Genomic DNA, 21,585 nt, shown 5'->3' with positions numbered 1-21,585 from the left:
GGTCAACATTTCTCTCCCTGGATACTTCTAACAAGAGAGGGTAGTGACAGCAGGAGCTTTGGGAACACAATTACATGGTGGGTTGTTGCCAAACTGGAGACTGTTGCTGGGGAGAAATATGTGATGTATACAACTGATACCCTGGGAAATGGGGGGGGGGGGAAGTAATACAAAGGAACCCAAGGCTTTCCTGCCTTTCGTTAGTAAACACCAATTATTTTTTGTCTTGCTTCCTGCACTTCCTTCCATCCTCCATCTCTGTCTTCCTACATTCCTTCTTCCCTCCTACACCCAGTGTTTCTCTAACCCCCATCAAATGTTTCAATTTTCCATTTTGGGAAGTGTTAGCGTATAATAGTATTTTGTTAGCAAGTGAACTAAACAAATGAAGGTTGGGCTTCAGAGTCTTTAATGGCTGAAGACAGAGATACACTAGGGAATTACTAAGTAACTAATAAGCCATAAAATCGTAGATTAGTGAAAGCAAGAGATCATAAAAGTGAAAGTTAGTTGCACAGTTGTGTCCAACTTTTGGGGATTCCATGGACTGCAGCCTGTCCCGCTCCTCTGTCCATGGAATTCTCCAGGCAAGAGCACCGGAGTGGGTTGCCATTTCCTTCTCCAAGGGATCTTCCCGACCCAGGGATCGAACTTGGGTCTCCTCATTGCAGCCAGATTCTTTACCAACTGAGCCACTAGGGAAGCCCTGATAATTTCTCTGATAACTCAGCTGGTAAAGAGATGATAAATCAGCCTTTACGTGGTGAGAAGACAGTAAAAGTGCCTCAAGAATTGACAAAAGAAATTCAGGATCTGTATTCAAGTGTAAGAATTTTCCTGAGGGTCAGATGGCTAACACAGTGGGGAACAATGAGTTTCAATTAACAATTTAAAGAGGACAACCACACTGCTCAGGAAATTCAATCTCAACAGCCTGTGCTGTGCTTAGTGGCTCAGTCATGTACAACTCTTTGCAACCAATGGACTGTAGCCTGCCAGGCTCCTCTGTCCATGGGGATTCTCCAGGCAAGAATACTAGAGTGGGTTGCCATGCCTTCCTTCAGGTAATCTTCCCAACCCAGGGATGAAACCCCAGTCTCCTGAATTGCAGGCAGATTTTTTTACCATCTGAGACACCAGGAAGCCCAATAATACTGGAGTGGGTAGACTATCCCTTCTTCAGGGGAATTTCCCAACCCAGGAGTCGAACTAGGGTCTCCTGCATTGCAGGTGGATTCTTTATCAGCTGAGCTACCCAGAAAGCCCCTCAAAGAGCCTAAAATTGCCAAAACAGTTTAAGTACTATCTGAGCAAAACTAAGCATTTTATTATCCACCATTCCACAGATTTAAAGTGGCTAAATCTACATTATAGAGGAAATGTTCTTTGCTAAAATGTGTCAAATGCTCAAACAGTTTTCATATCCAATCATTGATGATTATGGGATGAGAGGAAACTGCTTTGAAACGAATTTACCTAGTATAATTTTTTTTTTTTATTCTTGAACCCAAAGCCCTGATTTTCTTTTATCTGGCTTTCATTATTAACATTGCTGAAGTATCAGAAGACATTAATTGGGAAAATATTTGAGCTGATTTCACAGTTTCTTAGGAATTCAGGTCTCCCAGCTTGTAAACTGACCCACAGAAGCTCTTCAAATTCTCTGAAATTTTCATTACAAAAATAAGTAGTCCTAATATACTTACTCAGAACATTTTTACCCTGTTTACTTTTTTTTTTCTGTACATTACATGGCATTATTAGAAATCCACTTTAACTAAACCCACTCTTTTTCTGCATGAAAATAACAATGAATTTATGTTTGATCCTTGTATAAGGAGACCGATCCTCTACCAAGAAGTCTAAATCACAAAAAGTGAAAACAGGGGATTACAAAGGTCTGTTTGTGACTTATGAAATTTGTTCTGTAGGTACATAAGACTTAATTTTATGTTCAATTTACAGTTTTTTTTCTGCCAAATTAGTACTTAAGCTACATTCTATTGCTATAAATTATATAGGGTCTATGCAATAAGATACTAGATAATATTCATTAATGAGAATATCCTAACAAGAAAAGATTATCTATTGACAATTATTTTGAAATAGGTTGTAGCAGCTTTCTTTTAAATCATAAAGACTCATAAGATTATTTCAAAACCTTTTTGAAAAATCAGTAGCTTTTAGAATATTAGACGTAAATACTACGTTTAGGACCTCTTAGTTTACATATACATTTAAATAAATTCTATGCTCTTTTGCAAGATATTGGTCCTATAGAATTCTAAATATAAATACAAATTCTCAAGTTTCTAGAAACTCTGTAATCAAGATAAAATTAATTTTAACATTAATCATTTGAAAATTTTAACCTTAAGAAATAGACTTTCATTCTCATTTGTTCTTAACTAAGTTGTAGTTGATTTTTTGCCTGCTGCTGCTGCTGCTAAGTCACGTCAGTTGTGTCTGACTCTGTGCAACCTCATAGACGGCAGCCCACCAGGCTCCCCCATCCCTGGGATTCTCCAGGCAAGAACACTGGAGTGGGTTGCCATTTCCTTCTCCAATGCATGAAAGTGAAAAGTGAAAGTGATTGCTTAGTCGTGTTCAACTCCTTCCCACCCCATGGCCTATAGCCTACCAGGCTCCTCCATCCATGGGATTTCCCAGGCAAGAGTACTGGAATGGGTTGCCATTGCTTTTGCCTAGGGAACAGTAAATTTCATAACTAAGAAAAAGTTTCCTAGTGATTTATGTTTGTTGCAGAATAACATAGTTAGTTATCCTGAGAGCAAAGACTGGAATTTAAGTACTATTTTCTCTTTTTTTTTCCACTTCTAAAAACTGCAATAAAATACACATAAAATAAAATTTACCATATTAACCATTTTTAATTATACAGCTCAGTGGCATTTTTTCCACGTTTACTGAGACAAAATTGACATACAACTTTATGCAAGTTCAAGTTATAAACCTGTTGATTTCATACACTTACATATAGCAAAATAATTATCACTGTAGCAATACCTGACACATCTATTACTCACATAATTGCCACTTCTTTTTGTGGTGAGAATATGAAAGGCCTACTGTTTAACAACTTCCAGTATATAATTTGTTACTATTAACTCTAATCACAATGATGTGAGTCAAATTTCTGGAACTTATTCAACTTCTAACTGTAAGTCTGTGTTTTGAACCAATATCTCCCCATCCCTCAAACTCTCCATCCCCTGGTAACCACAATTCTACTCTGTTTATACAAGTTTAGCTGTTTTAGATTCCATATATAGATGATATCAATATAGTATTTATCTTTCTCTGTAAGACTTATGCCATTACATTGTCACAAATGGCAGGATTTCCTTTTTCATGGCCTAAGGATATTCCATTGTACATAAATACATACCACATCTTTCCATTCATCTGTTAATAGACACTTACTTTGTTTTCATGTTTTGGCTATTGTGAATAATGCCTCAGTGAACATGGGATTGCAAATCACATAGTAGCTCTATTTTTAATTTTCTGAAGAATCTCCATACTGTTCTCCATAGTGGTTCCACCAACTTACATTCTTACTAGGAGTCGATAGAGGTTTCCTTTTCTCCACATCCTTGCCAACACTTGTTATTTCTTATCTTTTGAGATGAGCCATTCTGACAGGTGTGAGGTTATATCTCATTATGGTTTTGACTTGCATTTCTCTGATGATTAGTAAGACTGAGTACATTTTCATGTATCTGTTGGATAAACTGTACATCTTTGGGAAAATGTCTATTCAAAACCTCTGTCCATTTTTAAACTACAAGTTTTTTCCCTTTTGTGTTGTATGAGCTCCTTATATATTGTGGATATTGACAGCTTACCAGATATGATTTGCAAATATTTCCTCCTATTCCATAGGTTGGGTTTAATTTTGTTGATGGTTTCCTTCACTGTGTAGACTTTTAATTTGATGTAGTTCTACCTATTGACTTATGCTTTTATTGCTTGTACTTTTGGTGTCATATTCACAAATCATTGCCAGATCAATGTCAAAGAGTTTTTTCAATGTTTTCCTCTAAGAGTTTTATGAATTCTGGCCTTACATTTAGGTATTTAATCCATTTCAAGTTCATTTTTGTTAGCAGTGTAAGGAAGAAGTACAATTTCATTTTCTGCATATAGTTATCCAGTTTTGCCAATACCATTTATTGAAGAGACTATCCTTGAATAGTCTTTACTCTCTTGGCAAGTAATAATTGACCATATGTAGGCATTTATCTCTGGGTCCTTCATTCTGTTTCATTGGTCTATGTCTGTTTTTATACTAGTACCATACTGTTTTCATGACTAGCTTCCCTGGTGGCTCAGATGGTAAAGCATCTGCCTGCAATGCAGGAGACCCGGGTTCAATGCCTGGGTCAGGAAGATCCCCTGGAGAAGGAAATGGCAATCTACTCCAGCACTCTTGCCTGGAAAATCCCATGGACATAGGAGCCTGACTGATAGGCTACAGTCCATGGGGTCGCAAAGAGTTGGACACGACTAAGCGACTTCACTCACCACACTGTTTTCATGACTATAGCTTTCTAACAGCATTTGAAAACAAGAAGTGTTAGGTTTCCAGCCATTTTTTTCTTTCTCATGATTGCTTTGGCTATTTGGGGTCTTTTATGTACCCACAAAAATTTTAGGATAGTTTTTCCTATTTCTGTGGAAAATGCCATTGGAATTTCCATAGGAATCGTGTTGAATCTATAGATGATCTAGTGCAGTATGGATATTTTAATAACATTATTTCAATTCATGAACATGGGACATGGACAATCGATTTCTGTATGCTGATTTTGTATCCTTCAATTTTTACTGAATTCATTGACTTGTACTAAATGTTTCTGGTGAAATCTTTAGGACTTTCTCTATGTAAGATCATATTATTTGAAAACACAGATAATTTCACCTTTGCTTTCTAATTTGAATGCCTTTTCTTTGTCTTGCCTGATTACTATAAGCTTCCAGTACTTTATTGAATGAGAATGGTCAGAGTAGGCACCCTAGTGTTGTTCCTCATCTTAGAGGGAAAGCTTTCAATCTTTCACCATTGAATGTGATATAATCTCTGAGTCTGTCATATGCAGCCTTTATTATGTTGAAGTATGTTCCTTCTATATTCAGCTTGTTGAGAATTTTTATTATGAAAGAATGTACATTTTGTCAAATGCTTTTTCTGCCACATATGATATTTGTCTTTCATTCTAGTACCATATTTCTTTATTTGCAATGTTAAACTACCTGTGCACCCCAGGGATAAATCCCAGTTGAACAGGGTATGTCCCTTTTAATCGTTGTTAAATTCAGTTTTCTAATATTTTGCTGAGAAGTTTTGCATCTGTATTCATCATGGATATTGATCTGTGGCTTTCTTTTCTTGCAATGTCCTTAACTGGCTTTGGTAACAAGGTAATGCTGGCCTCACAAAATGGGTTTGGGAATATTCCCTCTTCAATTTTTTGAAGAATTTGAGGAGATTATTATTAATTCCTCTTTAAATGTTTGTTAGAATTCACCAGTGAAACCATCATAGAGGATTAGAATGAAAAGTAGGAAGTCAAGAAATACCTGGAGTAACAGGCAAGTTTGGATGTGGAGTACAACATGAAGTAGGGCAAAGGCTACCAGAGTTTTGCCAATAGAACACACTGGTCATAGTAACCATCCTCTTCCAATGACAAAAGAGATGACTCTACACATGAACATCACCAGATACTCAATATCAAAATCAGATTGATTATATTCTTTGCAGCCGAAGATGGAGAAGCTATATACAGTCAGCAAAAACAAGACTGGGAGCTAAGAGTGGTTCAGAACATACCTCCTTATTGCAAAATTCAGGCTTAAATTGAAGAAAGAAGGGAAAACCACTAGGCCATTCAGGTATGATCTAAATCAAATCCCTTATAATTGCACAGTGGAAGTGACAAATAGATTCAAGGGATTAGATTTCATAGAGTGCCTGAAGAACTATGGATGATATTCATAACATTGTACAGGAGGCAGCGACCACAACTATCCCAAAGAAGAAATGCAAGAAGGCAAAATGGTTGTCTGAGGAGGCCTTACAAATAGCTGAGAAAAGAAGAGAAGTGAAACGCAAAGGAGAAGAGGAAAGATATACACAACTGAATGCAGCGTTCCAAAGAATAGCAAGGAAACATAAGACAGCCTTCTTAAATGAACAATTTAAAGAAATAGAGGAAAAAAATAAAATGGGAAAGACAAGAGAGCTCTGCAAGAAAATTAGAGATACCCAGGGAACATTTCATGCATATATGGATACAATAAAGGAGAGATAAAGCAAGGACATAACAGAAGCAGAAGAGATTGAGAAGAGGTGGCAAGAATACACAGAACTATACAAAAAAGGTCTTAATAACCCAGATAACCATGTGTGGTCATTCACCTAGAGCCAGACATTCTGGAGTATGAAGTCAAGTGGGCCTTAGGAAGCATTACTATGAACAAAACTAGTTGAGGTGATGGAATTCCAGTGGAGCTATTTCAAATCCAAAAAGATGATGCTGTGAAAGTGCTGCACTCAATATGCCAGCAAATTTGGAAAACTCATCAGTGGCTTCAGGACTGGAAAAGAATCAGTTTTCATTCCAATCCCAAAGGACAAAGCCAGAGTTCAAACTACCATCCAATTGCACTCATTTCACATGCTAGTAAGGTAATACTCAAAATCCTACAAACTAGACTTCAACAGTATTTGAACCAAGAACTTCCAGATGTACAAGCTGGATTTAGGAAAGGCAGATAAATCAGATCTCAAATTGCCAATGCCCACTGTATCATAGCAAAAGCAAGAGAATTCCAGAAATATATATATTGCTACCTAACTGACCTTGCTAAAGCCTTTCACTGTGTGGATCACAACAAACTGTGGAAAAATCATAAAGAGATGGAAATACCAGACCACCATACTTGTTCAGTTGTTAAGTCGTGTCCGACTCTTTGCGACCCCATTGACTGTAGCATGTCATATAGGCCAAGAAGCAACAGTTAGAACCAGACATGGAACAAAGGACTGGTTCAAAATTTGGAGAGGAGTAAGTCAAGACTGTATATTGTCACCCTGTTTATTTAACTTATATGCAGAATACATCATGCAAAATGCCAGGATAGATGAAGCACAAGCTGGAATCAAGATTGCTGGGAGAAATAACAACCTGAGATATGCAGATGAAACCATCCTAATGGCAGAAAGTGAAGAGGAACCAGAGTCTCTTGATAGAGATCAAAGAGGAGAGTGAAAAAGCTGACTTAAAACTCAACATTCAAAAAACTAAGAATACAGCATCTATTCCCATACTTCATGGCAAATAAATGGAGAAAAATAGAAACAGTGGCAGATTTCATTTTCTTGGGCTCCAAAATCACTGCTGATGGTGACTGCAGCCATGAAATTAAAAGATGCTTGCTCCTTGGAAGAAAAGCTATGACAAACCTAGATGGCATATCAAAAAGCAGAGGCATCACTTTGCTGACAAAGATCCATACAGTCAAAACCATGGTTTTTCCAGTAGTCGTGTACCAATGTGGGAGTTGGAACATAAAGAATGATGAGTGCAGAAATATTGAGGTTTTTTATCTGTGGTGCTGGAGATGACTCTTGAGAGTCCCTTGGACTGCAAGGAGATCAAACCAGTCAATCCTAAAGGAAATCAACTCTGAATATTTATTGGAAGAAATGATGCTGAAGCTGAAGCTTCAATATTTTAGCCACCTAATGCCAAGAGCTCACTCACTGGAAGAGACCCTCACACTGGGAATGATTGAGGGCAAGAGGAGAAGGGGGCGACAGAGAATGAGATGGTTGGATGGCACCATTGACTGAATGGACATGAGTCTGAGCAAACTCTGGGAGATAGTGAAGGGCAGGGAAGCCTGGCATGCTACAGTCAATGGGGTCACAAAGAGTCGGACACGACTTAACAACTGAACAACAACTGTTAGAAACCAACTGGTTTTTGTTTCAGGGGCATTTTAGATTACTGATTCAATTTCCATACTTGTTACTGATGTTTTTTTACTTCTTCATGATTCAGTTTTGGTAAATTTTATGTTTGTAAACATTTAACCATTTCTTCTAGGTTTCTAGTTTGTGGCATATTATTGTTCTTATTATTATAGTAGTCTAATGATCCTGTGTATTTCTGTGGTAATACTCTCTTCTTTCTGATTTTTTTATTCTTTTTGCCTCTTTGTTAGTCCAGCTAAAGGTTCACTCATATTATTTTTACAAATAATTATTTCTTAGTTTTTATTGATCTTTTCTGTTGCTTTTTTGGTCTCTATTTCATTTATTTATTGATTTTTTTAGTTGATCTTTTCCTTTTGTTTTCTGGTCTCTATTTCATTTATTTCTTCCCTTTTTGTTATTTCCTTCCTCTTTCAAACTTTGGACTTTGTTACCCTTTTTCTAGATCCTTGAACTGTTAAGTTAGGTTTACTTGAGATCTCTTGTTTTCTTAACTTAGACATTTATTTCTATAAGCATCCTTCTTAGAACTGCTATTGCCACATTCCATAGATTTTCATATATTGTGTTTCCATTTTCGTTTTTTTCAATGTATTTCTTAATTTCTTTTTTGATTCCTTCTTTGACTCACTGGTTGCTCAGGAGTGTTTTAATTTCCACATATTTGTAAAAATTTCAGCCCTCCTCCTCTTATAGGCTTTGTTTCATAGCATTATGAAGGGAAAAATACTTGGTATGACTTCAATAGTCTTAAATTGGCTAAGATTTATTTTGTACCATATCATAAAATATGCTAGAGAATGTCCCATATGTGATTAAGAAGTGTATTCTACTGCTGTTGAATAGAATGTCTGTATTTGTCTGCTAAGTACATTTGGTCTAAAATATGGTTCAAGTCTAATATTTCCCTGTTGATTTTCTGTCTGGATGATTTACCCACCATCAAAAGTGGGGTACTGATGTTTCCAACTATTAATGTATTTTTGTCTATCTCCTTTCAGATCTGTCAGTATTTGCTTAATATGTTAAGGCGTTCTGATATAGAGTGCATATATATTACAACTGTTATATCTTCTTGATGAATTAATCCCACTGTCATTATATAATGACCTTCTTTGTCTCTTTTTAGCATTTTTGGCTTAAAATCTGATTTTTCTAATATAAGTGTAGCCACCCTTGTTCTCCTTTGGTTTCCATTTAGATGGAATACCTTGTTTCCATCCCTTCATTTTCAGTCTATGTGTGTCTTTAAAGCTGAGGTGGTTGTCTTGTAACCAGTGTAAAGTATATCTTCTAGCCATTTATGTCAGTATAAGTCAGTATATTTACATTTAAACTAATCATTGACAGATAAGGACTTACTAATGCCATGTTATTGCTTTCTGGTTGCTTTGTCCTTTGTTCCTTTCTTCCTCTCATGTAGCCTTTCCTTGTGAATTGGTGATTTCTATAGTGGTATGCTCTAATTCCCTTATCTTTATCTATTGTAAATCTACTTTAGGTTTTTACTTTGTGGTTCCTATGAATTTGTGCATGCTCATTCGTGTCCGACTCTGTGACCCCATGGATTGCAGCCTGCCAGGCTCCTCTGTCCATGGGATTCTCCAGGTAAGAATATTGGAGCGGGTTGCCATTTCTTCCTGAAGAGGGTCTTTCCGACCCAGGGACTGAACTCAGTCCCTGTGTCTCCTACACTGCAGAATGTTTCTTTACCTGCTGAGCCACTGGGGAAACCTTGGTGGTTCCTATGAAGCATATCTAAAACATCTTACAAGTTTTATATTAACTACTTCAATTGCATATAAAACCTCTACCCTTTTACTCTCCCCCCTTTATGTTTATAACATCACAATTTGCCTGTTTTTATATTGTGTGTTCATTAATAAATTATACTAGCTATAGTAATTTTAATACTCTTATCTTTTAACATTCATACTAAGAGATAGTTAACACACCACCATAATGCAGTATTAGAGTATTATGAATTTGAGTATATATTTACATTTACTAATATTGTATATTTTTATGTGTTTTCATGCTACTAATTAGCATCATTTCATTTCAATTTGAAAAACTGTTGTTATCATTTCCTGTAAGGCAGATCTAATGGAGATGAATTCCCTCCTCTTTTGTTTGTCTGGGAAAGTCTTTTTCCTTCATTTCTGAAGGATGACTTTGCTAATTAGGCACTTTTTAAGTCTTGGAAATGTCTTTTATTGCTCAGGTTATAGCTATATTTGAGAACTGTTTTTATATTACAAATGAAATCTTAAATAGCTCAAAATATAAAATTTATGTATATAATTCTATTTGCATTAAAGGAGTTGATTCTATGCTATAACAGAATATTTTCCTCACAATTTTATGCTTCATAACATAAATAGAAAATCAAAATCCGTCTACTTAATGTATTAATACCTGAAACTTAAACTTTGGCACTACTATTTAGTTTTCAGATCCAGAAGGTTTCCCAAAAGAAATACAGAAAGATTCAATAATTCTGGAATCACAGATGTTATCTATTTTGTGTTAAAGACAAGTATTCACAGCACTGCTCACATTCAATATTTTCTTATTGCTAATACAGTTCATCATTCCACACTTCAGATAGCTTAATACTACTATGATAGGTTTTACTTTAGGGAAAAAGTGCCACAAAAACTCATCTGCATAGCTGTAATATAAGATCTAAAAATTAGTCCAGTGGGCAGGATGGTGCGAACACTTTCTGACAAAGGAAAAGGAACAAAAGAGACGTGATAGCACACATTTAATGGAACTTTTATGTTTGCTCTTATACTACAATTCCAGCATAGGTGCTTGATTAGGCCCCACAGAATAGTCCTCTAGCACAGTAGAAGTACTTTTATGATGTCAGCCTAACCTAAGGTGGGAAAAATTACTGGGTTAGATGAACATGAGATCTGTTTCTTCTTTAAATTTAACTGTCTCATCCACAATGAATATTCTAAATTTTCAGGTATAAGTTTCTGTTTAGACATCTGTACATTGTTATGAAGGAAGATAGCTAAAAATTTCAGATGAAAAATTTTACTTTTAAATATTTCTATGCTTACTTTTACATTCACTCTTAAAGTAAAATATTTTTAATTAAGGTAGTTCTAAATCATTAATTGATTACATAGAACTGTGATAAAGATTACTATACAGAGGCTCTGAAAACATAAGTGAATAATTTCAGAACATATAAGTATATGCAGCTTTATGAAAAGACTAGCATATTATTCAAGTACTATTTATTTTTGTGAGAAGAGATAATAGAGATTATGTCTAAAGCAATATAATTATTCTTTGGACTAGCCTATTATTTCTTGAGGCTAACGTCTATAGTCTTTTGAGTGTTCATTACAATAAGAAGTGAAAATGAAAAGCATTGGTATTTTCCTGGACACTACTGTAGTCAAAGCAGTAACAAAAATTTTTAGGATAATATTTATTTCCTTAATAGTTTATCTCAAAAAAATGCTTGAAAGATTACTTGCAGAAGAGCTTAAAGAATCAAGATAATTAATTCAAAAGCAAAAGAAAATTTTTCCTTGTGATATAAAAAACTTTACCCACCTTTGTGGAATATAGAACATATGTTGTGGAGGTGGTTTATATAGGACTCCTTCATAGACAGGCCAGAGCCCACTTAAAATTCTGAAGAGAGAACTTTTCCCGCAACCATTGGGACCAGTTATCAAAAGATGCATTCCTTCTTCTACCTACAATAAGAGATAAAATTAGGAATTACAATATTTAAAAATTATTTCATCTGTCAGCATTTAAAAGTGATTTTTAAAAACTTTTAAACACATGATAACCTAGGAAAAGAAATAAAAGATAAATATATCCAGGATTGAGAATATCAAATTTGGCTCTGAAGCTAAAAGCATCACAAAACAGTCCAGTTCCAAAGATAATGGATCTCCTTGAAATGAGCACTCACTTCCCCAAATTTTCATTGTGGTTTTGTCATCACATACTACACAGATATTAAGGAACATTATCATGTGGGAATAAGAAACTGTAAAAATTTAATTTAAATTAGAATAGATTAAATTTATTTAATATTAATATTTGATGAAACTTAATTAAAATACAACTTTGCTGTATTTGTAAGTTGAGGTTAACTAGCTACAAACTAGTTTTTCTAAGAGCTAGCTAGGTTGTTTAATTCAGTAGTCTGAAATGTTATAGAAATTATAAAAGAACATAATGAGAGATATAAAATGAACCTAATTTTCCTTTATTCACAGAGAGAGAAAATAGGTTTACCAAATTAAGACAGAAATAAGCATGAGGACTGTAATATAGTCTAATGCCTATGGATGAATTAAAACAAACAACAAAAAATATATATATATACACATATATATATACACACACACACACATAAAAAAACAACATATCCATGTTGATTGGATACTTTTCTTAGAATCTTTCATCTTATTTATCATTTAAATTTAAACAGCTGAATTTCATGAGCTCCCATTCCACCCAATAGAATCAAGAAGTTATCAATCTGGTATTTAAAAGGTATTGTGAAGATCAAGAAAAAGAAACATCATTCAAAAATTTGATTTACTTTTTAGAATAAATGATATTTTATAATCAGTGATTAAAAAATGATTATAGGCTTCTGGTTCAAAATGGCAGAGTAGAAGGCATGTGCTCATTTCCTTCTATGAGAGCACCAAAATTGCAACTAGCTGTTGAACAACCATCGAGAGGAGGATGCTGGAACTCACCAAAAAAAGATACCCCACTTCCAAAGACAAAGAAGAAGCCACAGCAAGACAGTAGGAGAGGGGGGCTCAATCGTGATAAAATCAAATCCCATACCTGCCAAGTGGGTGACCCAGAAACTGGAGAACAATAATACCAAGGAAGTTCTCCAACTGTTAAGAAGGTTCTGAATACTACATCAGGCTTCCCAGCCTGGGGAATCTGACAAAGGGACTGGGAATCCCCAGGGAATCTGGCCTTGAAGGCCAGTAGAATTTGATTATAGGACTTCTACATGACTGAGGGAAACAAAGACTCCAGTAATGGAGGGCATAAACAAAGTCTTGTGCACACCAATACCCAGAGAAAAGGAGTAGTGACCCCACAGGAGACTGAACCAAAACTACTTGCTAGAGTTGGAGGGCCTCCTGTGGAGGCCTGGGTCAGCAGGGACTCACTACAAGAACGAGGGCACTGGCAGCAGCAGGCTAGGAAGGTCTCCCTTGGTGTAAGCCCTCTTGGGGTTTAACCCTATCAGAGAGACCACAGACCCCAGGGCTAGATCACTTACAGCCAAACAACTATCAGGGAGGGGAACCAACCCCTCCTATCAGCAGATAATTAGATTAAAGCTTTACTGAGCAAGGCCCTGTCCACCAGAGCAAGACCCAGTTTTTCCCACTGCCAATCCCTCCCATCAGGAAGCCTCATCTATCAGAGGGCAGACAGAAGAAGCAAGAAGCAGCAGTCCCACAGCAGCTAAACAAAAACCATCTTACAGAAAGTTAATCAGGATGAAAAAGCAGAAAGTTATGTCCCAGATGAAGGGACAAGATAAAAGCCCCAGAAAACCAACTAAATTATGTTGGGATAGGCAAACTTTCAGAAAAATAATTCAGAATAATGATAGAGAAGATGATGCAAGATCTCAGAAAAACAATGGCGAAGATGCAAGAAATATTTACCAAAGACCTACAAGAACTAAAGGATAAACAAACAGAGATTAATAATATACTAGAAGGAATTAATAGCAGAATTATAGGCAGAAGAACAGATAAACAACCTGGAGGACAGAATTGTAGAAATCACTGCCGCAGAACAGAATATAGATAAAAGAATGAAAAGAAATGAAGGCAGCCTAAGAGACTCTGGGACAACATTAAACAAACCAAGATTCACATTATAGGGGTCCCAGAAGAAGAGAGAGAAATAGGATCTGAGAAAATATTTGAAGAGATAATAGCTGAAAATTTCCTTAATATGGGAAAGGAAATAGTCAACCAAGTCTAGGAAGCACAGAAAATCCCAGGTAGAATAAATCCAAGGAGGAACACACTGAGGCATACAGTAATCAAGCTGTCAAAAACTTATTAAAGACAAAGAAAAAATATTCAAATCAGCAAGGGAAAAATGACAAATAACATACAAGGGAACTCCCATCACACTATCAGCTGATTTCTCAATGAAAACCCTATAAGCCAGAAGGGAATGGCATGATATATTTAAAGTGATGAAAGGGAAGAGCCTACAGACCAGAATACTCTACCCAGCAAGACTCTCATTCAGATCTGAGGGAGAAATCAAAAGCTTTCCAGACAAGCAAATTTAAGAGAATTCAGCACCACGAAACCAGCTTTAAAATGAATGCTAAAGGAACTTCTCTAGGCAGGAAACAAGAGAAGGAAAAGACCTATAGGAAAAAAAAATACCAAAACAATTAAGAAAATGGTAATAGGATCATACATATCAATAATTACTTCTGTAAATGGATTAAATGCACCAACCAAAAGACATAGACTGGTTGGGCAGATGAAAACATGTGCATGTATGGACTTCCAGTTATCACTCACTCTGCCTGACCACCCCTCCCCCAATTTGAACAAAAATTTTTTTATATTGTTAAGTTATTCATGTTTCCATTATGACTTGCAATTGTAATTATCTTTTATTTTTTGTCTGGATATTGATCATGAAAACTGATAATTATCTTTTATTATTGTGACTATGTAACCATTACTCACTTAATACCATTGTATCATGATTGGTCAACAGAAAAATAATGGAATTCTATATCTCCAAAGTTAGGATTTAATAGAAAAACCTGAAATCACTTTTTAAAATCCAGATGCATATCAGAATTATCTTAAAATCTTTTGAAAATTACAAATGCCCAGGTATTGCACTGCTTTTTTAATCCAGATCTCCAGATATGTTTCTAATAAGCAGTCATGTTTAAAACCAACTGGACTATATGATGATATTTTACTTTTATCTAGTTTGTTTCATTTTTTTCTATTTCATATTCAGTGCTCCCATTTCATTTAGCTTATGTTTATCACTTTTCTATGTCTACTTTTGTTCTTAATGTTTTTTCTCAAGCCTTTATTAAGCATAGTAGAAAAGCTTTTGTGTGTATGTATATATATATATAAAATACATATAATATACATATTTTTAAAAACTTACAAATTTTTGCCTAACTAAAAAATTTATAACATTTTGATTCCACTTCTTTGACTTAGTATGGATAGAATGTTAGAATCTAGTAGAATGCTAGATTTCTAATTAAAAAATAGATATGTAATAAGCAACAAAGGTTTACCATATAGCAGAGGGAACTATGCTATATAGTATGGGCTACCCTCATAGCTCAGTTGGTAAAGAATCCAACTGCAATGCAGGAGACCTGGATTCAATCCCTGGGTTGGGAAGATCCCCTGGAGAAGGGAAAGGCTACCCACTCCAGTATTCTGGCCTGGAGAATTCCATGGACTGTATAGTGCATGGGGTCACAAAGAGTCAGATGAAACTGAGCAACTTTCACTTTCTTTTCAGAGGGAACTATAGTTAATATCTTGTAATAACCTATAATAGAAAATAATTTCAAAATTAATATATGTGTATATGTATAACTGAATCACTTTGCTGTGCGCCTGAAACATTGAAAGTCAACTATACTTCAATAAAATATACATTTTAAGAAAAATAAATTAAAAATGAATATACAAGAGGCAGCAATTTACAGTATGTCTGTAGATGTGGCTTCACACAGTATAGATACAAATATCTAAGTGTCCATGATATAGAATATATCATGTTTAATACTCAAAGATAAAAGAGCATCATATTACTTGTATAATGTCAGTGTAAGGAACCAGTTCCATATATATCCATTAAATATTTGCTGTGTATAACATAAGCTAAAATCTTTTTGTTGAAAGAAGGTAGTGGGGAGAGAAAGGGAAGATGGGAAGGAAAAAGGGCTGATATGAAGGTTAGATTAGATAAAATAACTAAGAATGTATGTAATAAGTACATGTAAAGCAAAAATGGTTCAAATTCATATTCTAAGTAATTAGAAATTTCCCTAGCAGATATTGACATGTGTTTGACACTCTTCTAGGCACAGAGGATATAGTGCTGCCCAAGACAAAGTTTCTGTTCTTGTGTAGCTTGCATTTCAATGGCAAAGATTACAATATACACAAGAACAAAAAATTAACTAGTTATAAATGCTATTGTGATAGCAAAAAAGGATGATGTATTACGGAAACATAGTGGCATTGTGAAGCTGGTGGGGTGGGGTGGGGTGGGGCTTCTTTTGATTAGGTGCTTCAGGGAAGTCCTCTTTGAGGAGGCAACATTTTGGTTTAGCCTGTGACAACAAGCAACCAGTCAGATCTGGCAGAAGAGCATTCCAGGCAATAAAGATAGCTAAGGCAATGGCAACCCACTCCAGTACTCTTGCCTGGAAAATCCCATGGATGGAGTAGCCTGGTAGGCTGCAGTCCATGGGGTTGCAAAGAGTCAGACACAACTGAGTGACTTCACTTTCACTTTTCATTTTCATGCATTGGAGAAGGAAATGGCAACCCACTCCAGTGTTCTTGCCTTGAGAATCCCAGGGACGGGGGAGCCTGGTGTGCTGCCGTCTATGGGGGTTGCACAGAGTTGGACATAACTGAAGCGACTTAGCAGTAGCAGCAGCAGCAACACAAGGACATACGACAGGAGCAAGCTTGAGTCTATAAAATCTGACTGCAGATATTTTTTCTCCTTAATTGTAGCCTTGGAAGCAAAGTTCTGACCAACCTAGATAGCATATTCAAAAGCAGAGACATTACTTTGCCAACAAAGTAATGGCTAGTCAAGGCTATGGTTTTATCAGTGATCATGTATGGATGTGAGAGTAGAACTATGAAGAAAGCTGAGTGCAGAAGAATTGATGCTTTTGAACTGTGGTGCTGGAGAAGACTCTTGAGAGTCCCTTGGACTGCAAGGAGATCCAACCAGTCCATCCTAAAGGAGACCAGTCCTGGGTGTTCACTGGAAGGACTGATGCTGAAGCTGAAACTCCAATACTTTGGCCACCTCATGCAAAGAGTTGACTCACTGGAAAATACCCTGATGCTGGGAGGGATTGGGGCCAGGAGGAGAAGGGGATGACAGAGGATGAGATGGCTGGATGGCATCACCGACTCGATGGACATGAGTTTGGGTAAACTCTGGGAGTTGGTGATGGACAAGGAGGCCTGGCATTTTGCGATTCATGGGGTCACAAAGAGTCAGACACGACTGAATGACTGAACTTAACTGAACTGAATTTTAGCCAAACTGAAATGCTATTTTGATAGAATAAAGTTTAAAAAATATTTGGGAAAGAACCCAGAAAAAATTATTTTTGTAATTTGCACTGCTCTTTCAATAGAAAGAGGATTAAGAAAGTTTAACTTTGTAGAAGCATATATACTTTTTAAATGATTTTTAAAGGTATGTGCCATGACAAAAGGTATGTAAGCAAAATATTTAATAGAATCATTCTCTACTGGGAATTCTCATAAATTTAACACATTTTGAGTTTAATAGAAGACTTTTCTACATTCATATTATTTTTAGCATAAGTTTTTTGATGTTTAGTAAACAGTGAATGTTAGGCAAAAGAATTCCTACATTTACCAAAATTTTCTTCTCCAAATGGTTTTTCAATTCCAAAAGGCAAACATAAGAAAGAGTACATTTTCCTCTAGAAACCTGTTTACTTATTAATCCATGTAGAGGGAACAGAATTTTCTATTATACTTTAGCAACCTGAGACTTTAAATAAAACTGCCTGACTTCGAAATAAACAATTATCATAAAAGTATACTATATTAATATATACCTTTGCACGGCCTCCAAATTCATGACACTTATACTAGATTATTTAAAACTTCATTTTATATAAAAATATACTGAGTTTTGAATTTTTTCACAGAAAGAGTGTGATGTGTCCACAATAATGTAGTTAGTAGGTGGCAGAATTCAAGACTCTTCCTTTATTTAATAAAGGGAGCAACCAGAATTGATATTATGAAACCCAACCTGATGAAAACCTCATGCAAAACTCATAAAATATAAATTGCTAAAGTATTGATAAATATGCAGTGTAGGACTCTTTAAAGGCTTTATTTTAAGTCTATTTAAGACTATGCTGTATCATTAGCACTCATCACTGCTCTGTGACTCAGTCGCTTCAGTCATGTCCGACTCTTTGCAACCCTATGGACTGTAGCCCACCAGGCTCCTCTTGTCCATAGGATTCTCCAGGCAAGAATACTGCAGTAGGTTGCCCTGCCTTACTGCAGGGGATCTTCCCAACCCAGGGATTGAACCCCCATCTCCTGCATCTCCTGCAATGCAGGAAGTTTCTTTACCACTGAGGCACAGGGAGGCCCCTTATTGCTGCTCTAAAGGTCTATAAATTGAAAAACAGAGCCCAATCAAATTGTAGTTAAAACACAATTTCTCTCACTTTTATTAACATAAAATTTCCCTCTGTTTAGTACTTCTCATGCTCTTCCAGCAGCCTAATGAATTTGCAAATACATCTTTAAATAATTAAACCTAGACTAAGGTTCACATTAAAATCATTAAATGTACATATATGGTCATATTTCTAATTCTGTTATTAGGTCTAATCATGTCATTGTTTGAACTAAGCGCAGATAACTTCATTCTACTTATCAGCCAATTATTTTGCATTTGAATTCCAAAATGCACATTTGAATTTTATAATGCTTTAAATCAGGGTCTCAGATTTATTAGCTATTTTTACACCTTAGTTTTTATAATCAAGACAGAGTATTAAACAATAAATAACTATTATCAACAGAATTAAGAACTAAATTCAAATTTGTGAATCTTCTGATTATTTTTTCCTAATAGAAGATGTAGTTATTGAAAATATAAGTTAAACTTATAAATTTAATGTAAACTTGCTGATTACCTCTTCTCTCATATTTTAGTAAATATGTAACAATATAGGTTTATATTACTTGAGTAATTCCTATAAGGAAAAAAAATTAGAATTTATTTCTGGATATTAATTTCTGAGGAAATTTCCTATTGCTCCCCAAAGTTACCTCGTTTAGGCTCTCAGGGTACTGTAATTTTGATTTTCAACCAGGCAATAAAGCAGTAGAAATTAAATTTCTGTTTCTTTCTGCTTTCTGAGGAAGTAACTGATTCTGTAATTGAGTCACTATGCCTACCTTTCTTGATTTCCCCTCCTTTCCATATGCTTCCTCCAAGTATTTAATATAAGGTACAAGAATTCTGAGTTCTTTTATATTAGTGTGTTGGCAAAAATCAGAAGATTCTTGAATATCATCTTACTTTGAAGTTTAGTCTGGAAGCCACCACTTCTCCCGTTGGTGTAATTATGGGAACATTTTCACAAATAATTCCATGCTCCACATCAATAACTTTTCCTATAAGTTAAGGAACAGTTTACATTTCAAAAGGTATCATGTGTTATTGCTAATTAAATAACTTAAAGTATAATGCAGCATAACAGATAAATTTACTATAAAGATAATTCACAGTAATAAGTTATAGAAATGAATGCAAATATGGATATCTATATCTAAAACAAAGTCTAATGTAAACTTGTACATTTTGATGTATCTATTTGGACTATCTTTCCCAGAAATATTATTCTACAATAATATGATGTTAACATCAAAATGAGAGCAAAGATAAACTCTATCTGGTATTAGCTACATTGTTTATAACTACTTATTTCTCTAAATTAAACTTTCCTACAGAAAAAAAAAACAATACTGCAGAAAGGAAACAAAGACATAGAAAACAATCTTTAAAACTATAATAACAAAATCAAATGATAGAATAAAAGAGAATAATATAACATTAATTCTATTATTTGAATTTTAAAAGCAAAAAAAAAAATCACTCTGCCATATGTACAGTTTCCAGGAATTATTCTAGACATTTTATCTTAAATAAAAGTAGTATAGTATTTTTTATGATAATTTTAGTCACTACTCCTCAAAATACAGCACTAACTTTAGGAATAATTGTTTAAATAACTAAATGTTGGTTCCTTAGCTATCTTCTAAAATACCTTGGTTCTGTTGATAAACACTTAAAATATAGATGTACAAAAACATTTGAGTTTAATACCTTTGATTTCCAATGTCTCACTGAGGGGTATTTCTATGTTAGCTCCACCCTTGCTATGGTTTTCACACTCTTGCAAGACAGCAGTTCTCTTATAAATGCCTCTTTTTACTTCATCAAAAACCCAAAACATGTTGTATACTCGAGCAGTATAGCCTGCTAATTCAGTTATCTAAAACCAACGCAGTGATATAAAATAGTTAATATACTCAAGACAGACTTTTAAACAAATATGCAATCACATAGGATTCTTGATTTAATGTTAAAGGTCTTATTTTATTATGTGAAAAATAGGTAAGCATATCTGATAACTAAAACTAGCAGCACTAAAAAGCTTACCAAGAAAAAGCATAGCAAGTTGACAGTTTAAGCTTGACTGGAATTATAAAACTCATCAAAATTATTTATTCAAGTCAGGATTCAGAGTGACATGTAAAGATTTCAGAATATTAATGAGACTTAAAAATCTTCCAGTCTTTCAATCGATTTTTTTGATTTGGCTCCATTTACATGGACACTTGATTTCCAGAAATTAGAAGTTTTGTGTAAAGCTTAAATTCATTCAATGAAATTATTTTGATATGTTTTTTCAATTTAAAATAGAAGATTTTAAGAAGAAAAATGCATTTTTTTCTTGTTAAGAAATAATCTAAGTCAAAGTGGTTATCAAAATTCCTAAATTAGGTGCAAAATTCCTAAATTTACCCCTGCTAGAAGATACCAACATTGAGTCAGCTCAGTGAAAAACTTTAAATTCTTTTCAGGCCAAATCCCAAGATTCAGTTTCTTTTCAAGCCAAACATGATGTATATGCCCAAAGAGAAATATTAAATATGACTTTTTTCTAGATGAGATTATGAGGTAAATCTTTGTTTTAGTTAAAAGACTCAATAAAATGGTGTCTTGCTCCTATTCTGCCAGTTGTCCAATTTAGGTTGAATCTCTGCTACTTTTCTATTAAAAGAACACTTCGTTATCAAGGTGACTCATGTGAAAAGTGATTCATGTCCTGTTAAGACCATCTTTCTCAACATAAAGGACGCAATAAAAAACATTCCCTTATAGAATTGTTTAGTAGGATATTGGTATCAATAAGAAAGGCATGTCACTAATAAATATCATGTAAACAGTAAACTGTGGACTAATATAATACCAATATTTGTGTAAGATTTTTGTGAGTACAAAACTAAAGCAGGGAATGAACAGGTATTATCATTAAAAGCCTTCTGCCACTTGTTTCTACCATGTGAGAGGTCTATAATCAGATGAGTATTTCATTTCTGTATATTAATGTTATACTTATTATATAGGATAGTTTCTAAAACATTTCCTAGAAGAATTTTTTGAGTTTCCAAGTAGAGGTAAACAGC

The 21,585-nt window shown here is 34.8% G+C and overlaps 1 protein-coding gene across 1 annotated transcript in view; it reads right to left on the bottom strand.

The window, feature by feature from the left end:
• ABCD2 (ATP binding cassette subfamily D member 2) overlaps nucleotides 1-21,585 on the bottom strand; it is a 94,309-nt gene that overhangs the window by 58,570 nt on the left and 14,154 nt on the right. Inside the window, exons 4-6 of the mRNA NM_001434994.1 lie at nucleotides 20,219-20,387; nucleotides 19,412-19,506; nucleotides 11,609-11,754 (exon numbers count right to left, since the gene is read on the bottom strand). Of these exons, the coding sequence (NP_001421923.1) occupies nucleotides 11,609-11,754; nucleotides 19,412-19,506; nucleotides 20,219-20,387 (410 nt within the window). The remainder of the gene's footprint in view (nucleotides 1-11,608; nucleotides 11,755-19,411; nucleotides 19,507-20,218; nucleotides 20,388-21,585) is intronic.

Source organism: Bos taurus, chromosome 5, assembly GCF_002263795.3.
Source record: "Bos taurus isolate L1 Dominette 01449 registration number 42190680 breed Hereford chromosome 5, ARS-UCD2.0, whole genome shotgun sequence".
Lineage (NCBI taxonomy): Eukaryota > Metazoa > Chordata > Mammalia > Artiodactyla > Bovidae > Bos > Bos taurus.
The sequence above is the reverse complement of the archived record's forward strand: the minus strand, read 5'-3'. Positions and strand labels throughout refer to the sequence as shown.